General features: G+C 37.6%; 1 protein-coding gene across 1 annotated transcript in view; it reads right to left on the minus strand.

Annotated features, from left to right (window-relative positions):
• LOC122807660 (netrin-4-like) overlaps window positions 1–13630 on the minus strand; it is a 1595546-nt gene that overhangs the window by 326097 nt on the left and 1255819 nt on the right. Inside the window, exon 6 of the mRNA XM_044078603.1 lies at window positions 12502–12715. Within this exon, the coding sequence (XP_043934538.1) occupies window positions 12502–12715 (214 nt within the window). The remainder of the gene's footprint in view (window positions 1–12501; window positions 12716–13630) is intronic.

Below are 13630 nucleotides of genomic sequence, written 5' to 3' on the forward strand. Positions count from 1 at the left end.
ATTTATACTTAAACTTTATTCCTAGATGTCAAGGCAATTTTTAAAGTTAAATTTGGTCTTCTAAAATATACCTTACTGAGCTTTGCTCTCATTATTTCAAGCGGTATCACTGCCCCTTCATCTATTCCAGGACATGTGCACACTCTTCCTTGTTCCAAATCTTTTTTATCACATTCCTCCCCAAGTTTTATATTTTCTTAATTCTTCAATTTTCCTCTTTCAAATGTTGCTTTTACACATTTGTTGAGACCAAATGACATCCCTATGTCGTTTGAGACTATTTTAATGACTTGTAGCTGCTGTTCCAGGTGTTTATCCAATAAGCTGTACAATTTTAGGTCATCCATGAAAAGTAAATGAGATATCCTTTGAAGTGATGATTTTCTTGGAGTCCAACTGAATCCATGACCTAAGCTGTTGAATAAACAGATTAATGGATTGACAAGACAACATAGTAAAGGTGACAAGGAAACACCCTGAAATATTCCACTCAGGATTTCCACTCCCTGGATAGCAATTTGTACTTTTTTGTTGTTCATCTGCAAAGTGGTTTGCCATTTCTTCACAGTAATAAAATTTGTCAATGTGTGACACATCTTGTACATTTGTAAGCATTCTATAATCTAGGAGTGAGGAATACTATCAAATGCTTTTTGTAATCTATCCATACTAAGAGTCCTGTTCTTTTTTAGAGGTCTCTTATGGCTTTGTTTAAGAAAAGATGATCATTTGCTCCATATGGATCTCTTTTATTCTTCTTCTGTTCTGTGACCATGATTGGATGTTTATCTAAATGACTGTATATGCTATCAACATTAACTCCTGTATATAACTTCTTTGTTGCTGCGAGACAGGTTATTGGTTGATAGTTCTTAGGATGATTTGCAGGTTCAGTTTTAAGTATAAGTATGGTTTTCCCCATTATAAGCCAGTCTGGTGTCACTTCAGGGTGTACATATAAATAGTTTTTACTCAATGTTAAATTATGGTGCAAATATGTTAATGCTTTTAACCAAATGCTAGGTACAGCATCTGCACCTGCTGGCATTTTCCATTTGGGAGCCTTTCTTAGCTTTATCTTTATATCAGTAGCAGTCATTTCATTCCAGTCCTCATCTTCTGTATCACAATTTCTTAATTGTTACTTTACTTCTTTCAGCCTGCATGCTGTGCTCAACCGGGTCATCAAATATTTCTCCAGAAATCATTAATTTCATCTGTTCATGGCGGTATCTCAACTACTGCTGTTTTCTTTTCTATATCCCTGTAGAATTTCTTCCAGGCAGGTGAAAGCAGACAACTTAACTGTTTTGTATCCTTTCTTTAAATTTCTCAGCATATCTCCTAAGCTTTTCAGTCTGCACAGACATTTTTAATTTATTGTTAAGAGATTGTGTAACTCAAATCCTGATCTGTTTTGATGCTGTGATTTTGTTTTAGTTCATTCAGTTTTCTAATATTTTTTAGACTGATTTCCTTTTCTGCATTCCTCCAACAATGATACTTCTTTTCTTAACTGCTTCACAATTGCTTCTAGTCAGTGCTTCCATTGTCATGATCTTTTTGCTCCTTTATTTTCTTTTGCTAATTTATGCTTTCTTGGTACTACCTTGCTGGTTATAATTTTTCTACTCGTTAATGTATTCTGTTGATTTTTATTATATCATGTAGATCTCTCTCTTTACAGTTTTAGGAACTTTATTAATTTGGCTTTTTAATTTTTTGACAATCACTGTCTTATTCACCTTTGGCAGCCTCTGTCTCTCATACATAATATTATTTTATTTATCCATTTTTAACAAATCCATTAGGTGTTCTCTTAAATTATTTTTGTCCTGATTGAGAGTTTCTTCTACAGTTTGTGTTTTCTTCTCTTTCTGCCTCTGTGGGGAAATACCTTGGCTGTGAAATAACTGTGACATTTTGTTTTGCGAAACATCTTTATTGCTTTCTACATTTCATTGAATTAATGAGTGATTTTCTCTACTAATGCAATGCTCTACTTCCTCTGTCACTTCTTCAAGCTATACTTGTTTTAATAAACCACCATTCTGAAGAGATCTTTGTGTCTGGGATTCCCATTCAAACCTCTCACCTTGTAACTGATCAATCACTTCATTTGCAGTTTCCTCCATTTCTGTACCAAAGGTTTAATTATGACTACATTAGACGTCTGTGTCACTATTCTCTCTCTTTTGTAACATTTACCATGTTTGGGTGCCTTTGCCTATGTGTACTTTCAAATATTTTCACTTTGCTTTATAATTATAAGTTAACACTGATTTATTTTCTGCATATAAACTGCACCATATTAGGTCTCATGTCTTCTCTCGGGTCCATTCCTCTCTTTTTAATGTTGCAAATACCTGTGGACATTTTTCTCTCTATTAATGCTTCATTCTTTGCTTCCTTTTCCAACTCACTCAATGTTTTCTTATCTGCATATTGTTTTGTTATTATTTGGTCAGTTAATGACCTTAAATTGGCATATGTAATGTTTATTATTTCTTCTACTTCAGTGATTTTTTTCTTTTGTATTTTTCCCTTGCTCTTGCCGAGTAACTCCTTTTGAGGAATTTTGGGTTAGTTGCATAGAAAAAAAAATGAAACATAATTTCTTTTTTGTTCTGAAGTATCCATTTTTACATTTCCAGGCATCTTGCCTGACTAACCATTTTTATCACTTTTTGTGGACTATTGTTTTTTATCACCACAGTGAGGCCTCATTGACCATCTATTGGATCAGAGCCTAACACATCAGCAAGATCTTTATTATCCTTGAAGGATTTTGCACTAGTCTTTCTACCAGCGGGCTCTTAGATCATCTGTTGGATTAGGGCATAACACTATGACAAGACCTTTATCACCCTTGAAGGAGTTTGCATTAGTCTTTCTACCAACAACCTCTTTGACCATCTGTTGGATCAGGGCCTAACACAACAGCAACGTCTCTTTCATCCTTGCAAGACTTTGCACTAGCCTTTCTACTAGCCCTGGCCCTAGTGCCATGGCAAGGGGTGGGCATTTTTTTTTATCCTGGGATGAGTGCATCCATCTCTTCCTTTATTTTTCTAGTTTTTCCATAATATATATGACAGTCTATATATATATATATATATATATATATATATATATATATATATATATACCTCAATTTCACCTTGATGGGCTTTAGTACATAATGGACACACCGTGCTTGAGGATGATTTCAGATCAAAACAAGACCTCCTTTTCCTTTTTGTGCTAATTTCATCTCCCCATCTGGGTCCATGTCCTTATTTATGATGGGTAATTCTGGTAAGGTCATCCTTTGTTTATTAGCATTTACATTGCTTCTTTTGTAATGCTGATAATGGCACCTGCTGCAGGAAGACAGTACTGATTAACCGCTCACCTTGTAATGTGATTGGTACAACTTTCCTTTCAAAACCTAATATTTATGAATCTGCGAGGAAATTAAGATGTCCAGCCTTACATTCTCATGATAATTTTAGCCCTTACTTTGCATACTTTGCATGCAAGTAACCCAGATACAGTTTGAACTAGGACATGTTGGGATATTTATAGGTTTTCCCTATCCATGAAGGGCATGGGTGCAAAGGTGGGAGTGAATTTGCACTCTTACCCTTCCATTTGTCCAAATTATATTTGAATAGAGTAAGAGAAGTACTTTCCTTTATGTGGAATGGAAAATGTTTCCATAGAAGCTGTATTCTCTGTGATACATATCTATCCATCCAATATTTTCTATTTATTTTGCAAAAGAAACTGATATCCCTTGAATTAGTGTTTATGATACCACTGGACTTGCAAATGTGTACTAGGCCTGACAGAATACGATCTATTGAAGCTCTATATGCAAAGTAGAAGTCTCCTCTCAGTAGCCTGTATGATACACATTCTACTATGAGCCCACTGTAGATGGGCAAACTATCCCTTAGGGCCTTCACTAGCTGATTTGATAACACATGACAGCTATTATACACTTTACCAGGGTTAAATCCATGATACGCATACTACAGCAATGGCGTGGATTTTTATAAATGTGCAAAAGGTACCAGTGATGGAACTGTGCTAGCCATAAATGTTGTCAGTGAAGAGCACACATGAATGTTGCCCTGCTTTTAATTCATATACTATCAATGTTACCAAAAGTGCTACAAAATGTGAGAAATCCTTTAAACATGGTGGGTACATCTACATCTAGGGGTGGGAGATTGGCATAATGGCTAAGGTATTTACCTTACAGATCCAAGATGCAGGGTTTGATTCTCACATAGGGCAACTGGCTAGGCTTAAAATGGTCCATAAGGACAGTTAGCCTAGTACTAATCTATGAATCTATGAATCTATGAATCTACAGAGGTTCCTTACTAAAAGAATACAGGACATAAGTGACATATCCTATGCAGACCACCTCAAAGCCCTATCCCTGTATTTTGTGTCCTTGAGGAATATCAATGCCTGGATACAATGTATTGTCAGACCCCCACCCTGATGGAACTCCTGCATATCAGCAGAACAGACAGCACCAAAATTACCCATTTTAAAGACTTAAACCTTGCCTGTGATATAAATAGGACCTGCTGGACAGACTCATATATTCCAGAGACTACCCCTTATTTGAAACATGCTCCTCTTCCATGTGAAGTGGAGGTCCTCCCTAAACCAATTCAAGTGTAACTTGGACAATTGGATGGGGAACAGGAAATTCATCCCTGATTTGGCACTTGTTTCTAATGGACACTGGTAGCCAGTAAATGTTTAATCTCTCAGGCCCCTGCTTGTAAATATTTTATCTCCCAGGACCCTGCTTACACTTACCAAGGGTACCATAACTTGTCAGAGATTTGGGATACATGGCTAGGTTCAAAAGGCCCTATTGATTGCTAGTCTAGTACACACCTATGGACCTACAAACCTAGGACCACCGTTATGGTAGTGAGGCTGATTACAGAAGCAGCTATAATGCATAGGATATCACAGGTTGTCAATGGCCATAAAAGATGAATGAAGGATTGTTGCTGGTTCTGAAGACACTGACAAAGCTATTGCAAGTAGTTGCCTGAAGTTCCACATCTGAAGTGGAAGTTTAAATTGAATGCTTTGGAGAGCATGTGTTGAGGAGATAGCTACTTCATGGCTACAGAGGTGCACCTGGACTTTGAGTTCCCTCTGCAAAACATATGAATTTCATAGACGGTTCATAAGAAAAGTATTTGCTGAAGAGTAGTTTGCAAGAAGCTTCTTTTTGAGGGGATATCTTGATGCAGTGCCTTCCAGCCATAACAACAAGAAATCAAAAACGTCATATTGTTTCATTAAAACATGTAAGGCCTTGTTTCAACTCTTGGTGGTAGAAAGAGTGAAATGGTTGTATATCTTGCAATCTACGGTGTCACACTTTTGGCACAAGTGGCAAGCTCAAATTTATTTGTCAGTAGGATTTGCTTTATGACAAACATTATGGCATAAAAAGAAAAAAAAAACATTTTAGGTTCATAGATGGATAGGTAAACAATAGGCAATTAGTCCATAGACTGGATCTAGCTAGTAATTCACGTTCAAGAGTTTAGTCCTGCTTCCAGGAGGGCAACTGAGGGTAGACCTGGAAAGAACTTGTGGCTAACCTTCCAAACTGTGTAATTAACTTTAAAATAGCATGGGAATTACAGGCAGTGGAAGTACATTCTAGAGATGGAGGATTGGAGGCTGCATTGATAAATAATCTACTATGCCAAAGTGCCTTATTAATGTGGCTATTTGAGGAACCATTTGTTCTTCAAATGTGGAAGAGACCTAGAATGTTGCGGACATTTTTTGGCACCAAATGCTAAGCCAAGTCACTACATAGGAGCATATAACAGATATAATACAGGAAGAAGGCTGCTGGTCTGTCAAAATATCTGTGGGTATTGAGGGCAGTGATATATTTTCTTAGGAATTTCTGAGGTCTGTAGAACTGACTGATATGTTTATACAAGTAGATGCATAGGAATCATTATATTCAGGAATGGGTCTGATGTGAGGAGTGCACATGTAGAATTATGACTTCTCCTGATCTAGATGAGATACCTCTGGAAGTTAATTGAATAAAATAAAAAGATTTCCTAAATGCTGTTGGGACATGATGATGAAAAGATAAGGTGATATCCACAATGGTACCTAGATCTCTGATAATGGTGCCTGTTTGGAGATGTATTTATCTATGTGGCAGGATAGGGAACTGTTTTGTTTACCAAATTTAAGCATACATTTTTTTGTTTTCCATTTAATTTGGAATAATTTTCTTTGTACCAGTTATTTGCTTAGTCATATCAGCAGGTGACTGGATAACAATATCCAGTTTGCAATCATCTGCAAATACAGATAACCACAGGCCAAAGTTATTGGTTAGAAGGTCTGAGAAGTAGATGCCAAACAGAAGGAAGACCATAGGTTCATAGGTTCATAGGTTGGTACTGGGCTATCTGCCTGAAAGCATATATTAGCCCAGCCATGTTGTGTGGTATTCACCGCCCCTTTAGTAGTTCGCTAGACCCTTGTACTAGCAGTTAGTACCCTTGGCCCCTATCTAGTAGTGCTGTTGGTGTGATCCCCGGTGTGAACTTTCTGCTACCCATCCACTCATCAAGGTTCCTCTTGAAGAGTGATAGTGAGGGTCTCTGTCTTATGTAGATCGGGACCCTGTTTCATAGTAAGGGAAGTCTCTGCGAAGGGAATTTATCCCTCCAGCATGTTCTATTCATTGTTGTGTTGAGGTTTATATCCCTAGAGCGTGTAGCTCGAGTAGATTTGGTTTTGCTAAGATGGAGCATGTTCAACAATTCTGGGTTGGACATGGCTCTGTACGTTAGACAGAGATCGCCTCTGAGACAGCGGTATGCAACAGAGAACAGTCTTAGCTTTTTCAATCGTGCTGCATAGGGCAACTGTTTGAGGCCAGTAATTTTATTTTATTTTATTTTATTTTATTTTACATTTGTTGACCGGGATAGTCCGACTGGATACATGTCCATTTTCAGCGGAGTCCCGGGGAGAAAAGCTCCAACAGGTTAAAATGACATATAATAAAAGACAGAAGACAGCAAGCCAAAGGACAGGAAACATGTACATAGAGAGATAACAGTGCAGCAATAGAAGTTACATTTGATTACTTTCATTGTATACAGGTTAGTAGACCCTTAGTTGACTAGGTCCTTCTGCTGGAGATGTCTAGCCAGGTACATTCCAATTGGTGCATTGTACTCAATAATGGGTCTGATGAGGGAAGAGTGGAGGGGCACCATTACATCCTTAGATCTTGATGCGAACCCTTTCGTGATCAGATGGGTCACACAGAAGTATTTTCTAACCACTTTGGCAACATGGTTATCAAAGGAAAGCTGACTATCTACTTGGGTCCCTAGATCCCTTATTTCTTCTTCAGATTTCAGGGGATTACCTCCTATGTTGTAGTTTGCGGTTACTCTGTTTTTTCCAAAGGGGATTACTACGCATTTTTTTGCATTTAGCTTGAGACCATGGCTTTGACACCATGCATCAGTCTCATTTAGGCCCTTCTGGAGGATCTCCATGTCGGCCGGAGACTCTATTATAGCACCCAGTTTGCAGTCGCCTGCAAACTTAGTCAGCCACAGCCCTTCCGTGCTTGTCTGTACTTCTGAGAAGTATATGCCAAACAGGAGGGGCCCCAGGACAGAGCCCATCAGTAACTGTTACTTTTTGAAGTTACACCAGTGACTTTAAATTGTTTCTGTAAGAAAAAAGCCAGTTAACTATCCAATGCATAACATATGAATTTATGTTTAAGTCCAAGAGAATGTTAATAATATCTGTATGCATCATGATATCAAAGGCTTTGGTCAGGTCAAGATAAGCTGTACAAACTGCATAATCACTATCCAGTGGTTCACTAACCTTTTAACAAGTACCAAGATGTTAACAAGGTTAAGGAGGCAGGACTTATTTTCAGCAAAGCCAAATTGGTGCGTATCCAAAAGATTTTTCAGTATCTAAACTGACGGGGTTAGAATTTATACATTCCATAGCTTTACATATAGGACTAATGAGACTAATACGTTTGTAGTTATCAGGGTCAGAAGTTGAACTACTTTTATCTGAGGGCATTACAACAGTTGTGAATGTCATGGATAGCCTTAAGAAGTAGAGGCCAAGAATGGATTTAGATAAGCTGCATTTGGCATTAGTAATCAGGGATCCTGGTATATTATTGAACCCATGGATTTTGCATTCTTAACTTTTGATAGGGCTGATGATTCTTCTATAGTAACTAATGGGGTCAGATGGAATTGAAGAATCTATGGAACATTTAAAGTGTCATAGATTCACAGGCAAGTACTAGGCAATCGGCCTGCAGACTATTTCAAGCCTAGCCAAGAAACCCTATTCAAAATTTACCTCTAGCTTTGAGGAGGGCAAGGCAAGATAGAATGGGAGAGAATTTGAGGCTGTCCATCCAATTATCCAGGTTTACCCTGAAGGTGGCAAGCGTACTACTGTGCTTGACATATAGTGGAAGTTTTTTCCAGAGATGAGGGATACATTGGGATATGAATCTATCATGCCAATGTGTCTTATTTATCTGGTGATGAAGGTTTATTTCCTTTAACAGAGTATTTGATGTGCCATTAGTTCTGCAAAGGAATAGGGCATCAAATAGGTTTGGATCTTTCATGGCACGAAAGGCTAGACATAGATCTTCATGGAACAGTCTGTAAGAGACTGAATACAGAGAAAGCAGTGCCGGTATCTCCTAATAACTAATACATCTGAGGCCACTGATCCTTTTAGTTGTGAATCTCTGAGGTCTCTCAAGTTGTATATGTTTAGATAAATACATGCTGGCTTGAAGGTCTGAGAAATATATGCCAAATAGGAGACTTCTCAAAACAGTGCCCTGTTTTGCTTTCAGAAGTGGTACCTGCTACTGTAACCACATGGGTTTTCTCAGACAACCAGTTAGCTACCCATCACACAATATAAGGACTTATGTTCAGGTTTATAAGTCCATCAATAATGCTTGCATGGGAAATAGTGCCAAAGGCCTTGGCCAGGTATATATATTACAGCCATAAGCTGAATGCTGCATGCACTGCATGACCACTATCCACTGCTTCACTTACTTTTTCAAAATATTAATAAGGTTAATGAGGTAGGAGCTTCCTATGATAAAGACAAATTGATGATGGTCCAGCTTCGAGAGATCTTCAACAACCAGGTTAATGAAGTTTGAGATGATGTGCTCCATTGCCTTACAAAGAAGGCTAGTGAGACTAATGGGCACACACTTACCAGGGTCATTGGTTGGGTTACCCTTGTGTAATGGGATTACAATAGCTGTTTTCCACCTGTCGGAATATAACCAGAGGAGAAGTTTAGATTAAAGAGGTTAAGTAGGGGTTCAGAAAGGCCATATTTGGCGCTGATAATAATCAGGCAACCTGGTATGTTGTCAGGGCCCATGCATGAAGTATTCTTAGTTTTGAAAGGGCTGAAAGACCTTGTTATAGTTGTAGGTGGAGTACAATTGGTACTGAATTTGTCAGCTAGGATAGTATCTATTTCCTTTGGGTATAAGTCATATCTATCAACCTGCAGACATTGAAAACAGGTACAAAGGCTCTTGAAAAGTAGGTACATCTAGCCAAAAATCTAGATACATAATTAGCATAACATGTATATGCCAAAAAGCACGTAAATCATCCCACTTCTAGTAAGATTGTGAAATACTACACAACAATACAAGTTTTAAAAAATGAGGGTGAGAAATATGATGCAAAATATAAGCACATTATCAAAAACAGTGTAAAATCTGTAGGCTTTAAAGAATGGTACAGTAGAGAGTCAGTTATCTGAACTAATTGGGACCTAGGGTAGTTTGGATAATCAAACTGTTTAGATAATCAAACATATTATTGAACTGGATAAAAACTTCTAAAATTGTGTTTTTTTCTGCATGCAGGAATACACTTTTCAACCAGTCAGCAACTCCAGTGGACAATAAAGAATATTTTTCACAAAAGAGCTGGACAAGCTCAAAAAACATGCTCAAGTGAATATGTATAATGTTTACATATTCAGACTTTATGATTTTTCCTACCCAAAAACTTTGGAAGGCTGATTCGCATAATTGACTTTTTGGATAATCAACATTCAGATAATCAACTCTCTACTGTATTGCATAAATCTACCACACCAAGTAATTTTTGTTATTGAAAAAGTGAGATGTAACATGTGGGTCCTCTTTATTTAAAGTACTGGTACCACCAGTATGTTGTCTATGGAGTGTGGTTTCCTGGCTATGTACTAAACAGTTTCAGAATCATGTGTGAATGGGAAGGGTAGAGAAAATTGAATGTAGGGGTAAATCAAGCCTGAAAATAAGGACAAATCTCCAAAAATAGGTACAGCATGTGAATGAATAAATTAAGCTTGAAAACTGATATGTGCCTCCAAAATATGTACAGTTGACAGGTATGGTGTAAGTGGTTAGTATCACAGTAGGCAAGCTCAGAGAACCGTCTGATGTTAATTCTTAACTTCCTGACATAGTTAAAGAACAATTTAGAGTTACTCATAGATTTAGTGCCATTTTACATTTATATAAAGCTGTGATCATCCTGATTGCACCCTTTAGTTATTTGATGACTCATTTATCTGGGTAGAATGTGATTTATTGTAACAATTAAGTAATTTCTCTCTCTTGTTATAAAGTTGATTTGTACAGGTATTCTATCAGGAGGGGTTGTTTCTGAATTTCTCAGTGTAACTGGTGCAGAAAGGGACAGCCATTTCAATATAACTATTTATTTTTTTGCACATTTATCCCTGTTGTCTGCTGATCTGTAGTCCCCCACTCAGTCATTCAAAACATTTGTTCCTCAACATTAAGGTGAGAGTTAACCTGAAAGGATTATCATTCAGAGTGCCATCTGGGTGGTTTGAGGTTTTATCTTTAGGCCTATAACCCTAGGCATGTACCCAGCAAAGCATTGAAAGGGAGCAATGCACTGGGCTGTCTGCACTGGTCATCCCTCACTTCCACAAGGAGAGTTGTTGGCAACTGCCTCCTTCTCTGAAACACAGGAAGTGGTTTTCATGGTCTCCACAACCTTCCCTCCCTCCCTTTGGACAGGCATGTGGGTCACACCCCTTCACTTCTCTTTCTAGCTTTCTGACTGTCTCCTTTGGCACTAGGGCTGCTAATTGAACCTAGCCACCTTGGTCACAGTCAGGGTTCCATGATCCCTCTGTGCTGTGGAACTAGATGCAAAATAGCTATTTAAATGTGATTACAAATCAGAGGCACAGGTGACCATATTAGTAATGGTGTCATCTGAGAAAAGAAAATGATTGTTTTGCTTTTCTTCTACAACAAAAATAGTGTATACTGCTTAGATTCCCTGATGCTTCTGTTGCTCATTGAATCACACACCAGTAAAGAACTGAATGTTCTCCAGGACATGTGACTATTAAGATACTGATGCATCACTCATTATAAGATGACAGCTGCACTTAAAATCTGACACTGAATAGTCTTCTTAGGGCTGAATATTCTATGTATATGATCTTTCTCTGGCTTACTTTTGAAATGTTGGAACTCCCAGTGCCGAATCCTGAAACGATGAAAGAAAAAAAGTGAAAATGTAGAAAAAGAACAAATACTGAACATCGCTCTTCTCCTTTAAACTTATTTTTGCAGGGAGTAAAAACCCCACACCATCCCAAACTTTTATATACCAACTCCAAGATTGCCATGCCTCAGAAAAAAAAGGAATAATACAAGAATTGGCAGTCTTAGTCTTAGTGCATGCAAGCGCGGATTTTCAGTTATTCAGTCTCCACATTCTGGGACCTAGCATTATAAGTCCTGACATTTCAAACAATTACCCCTTTTGTCTCCCTATTGAAAAATTGGGATTCACAATGTTGAGTCCCAAAATGACAAAATAAAGTATCAGTAATACAGATGAAGAGTACTGAATGTTGCTTTTCTCCTTTAAAGTTGTTTTTGTTAGGGGGAGGTGGAAGTTCATCTGCATCTCCCAAACTCAGGTGTAAGCCCTCCAGCCCCATGAACTTATGCATGCTAATTTTAAGATTACCTCGGAGAAAAAGGAACATTTCTGATAAAAAGCGATCTCTGGCTTAACAAATCTAAGTCCTGATTTTTGGTCATTCAGTCTCCATATCCCCGAACTTAGCATTGTGAGTCCTGCATTTCAAATAGTAACCCCTTTGGCTACAGATGTACGCAAAAGTTAAGGCACTAAATATTTTCAGAAGTTCCATTTCAGACAGGGTACACAGAAATTAATCAATAAAACAAAATATTCATATTTTATATCAACAAAACATTTCAGTACTAGAGATATGGGATCAGACAAGATGACAGTCCTTTAGATGACATACAGCTAACATGCAACCATTAATAACATGCTGAAGCCACTACTATTGTTAGAAATATAAAAAATATACCTATTCAAACATTGTCCAGTCTGCTGGTCACAGTCTCCTGCACAGTCACATGGCTGACATCCATTTTCTCCAAAACCCCAGTATCCCCTCTTGCAGTGGTCACAGCTCTGTCCTGTAACACCTTGTTTGCAATAGCAGTAGCCAGTCCTGGGATTACATATCAAGTATTTGTTGAAGGTTCCATTTTTTGATCCCAGAGGATGACAAGGACATGCTGCAAGGCATTTTAATATAACTTTAGTAAGACAACAATTCAGGCTGAGAAAAATGATAAACAAATACAAATGTAAATAGCTATCAATATTTGCAGTAAAATAATTGAAATAAAAGAATGTAGTGTAGTGTACTAAACATTACATTACCTATTCATACACAGTCCCTTACCATCTTTTCCACTAAGAAATAACTCCAATTTAGTTAAGGACAAGTGCAGTTATCTGTGCATTTCCACAATACCATAAATGAAATAAAAGTATCTATTTATTTTATATTTGTTAACCAGCAAAGAGCACTGATGGCCCTTTTTCAGCTTCAGTCCAGGAATACTATCTGGTCAAGTGACTTGCTCAGAGTCAGCAAACTGATGTTGTGGTAATAAAACCCTGGACTATATGAAGAAGCTCACAGTCTTACTCATCTGTACTAACTGCCAGACTACAAAAACTGTAGATAGTTTAGTAAAAACTATCATGCTTCCTTAAGCAAGTTCCCTTACAATTTCTTCCAGTCATACAATACTCAGTTTTATCTGCCCTCCATTCACCATCCATCCACAGTCTTTCATCTTCACTTCCTAAAAAAAATTCTATGCTGGGCCTTTCCTCCACTCTCTTCTGCTGTTGTGTCATACCTTCAATGATGAATATACTAACCAATCCACTGGCTCCTGTTTTAAATCCCACTTTAGCTTGATGAAATGTAGTACAGTTGTGAAACTTTTCTTTCTTTCTTTTTTCTTTCTCTATCTTTCAGTATGTTTAATGCATGAAAATATTCAACACTTAAGCTAAGATAGCTCACCCAGTGACTATGTGGTGATATGGCTCTTCATTCACCACAGGGGAGGAAGCAAAGTCTTTGACAAATTAAATAATTCTGCTAGTACTTCAAGGAAATGGCACTTTTTTAT

This window comes from Protopterus annectens, chromosome 7.part1, assembly GCF_019279795.1.
Source record: "Protopterus annectens isolate FY-2018-M chromosome 7.part1, PAN1.0, whole genome shotgun sequence".
In the NCBI taxonomy this organism is placed as follows: domain Eukaryota; kingdom Metazoa; phylum Chordata; order Ceratodontiformes; family Protopteridae; genus Protopterus; species Protopterus annectens.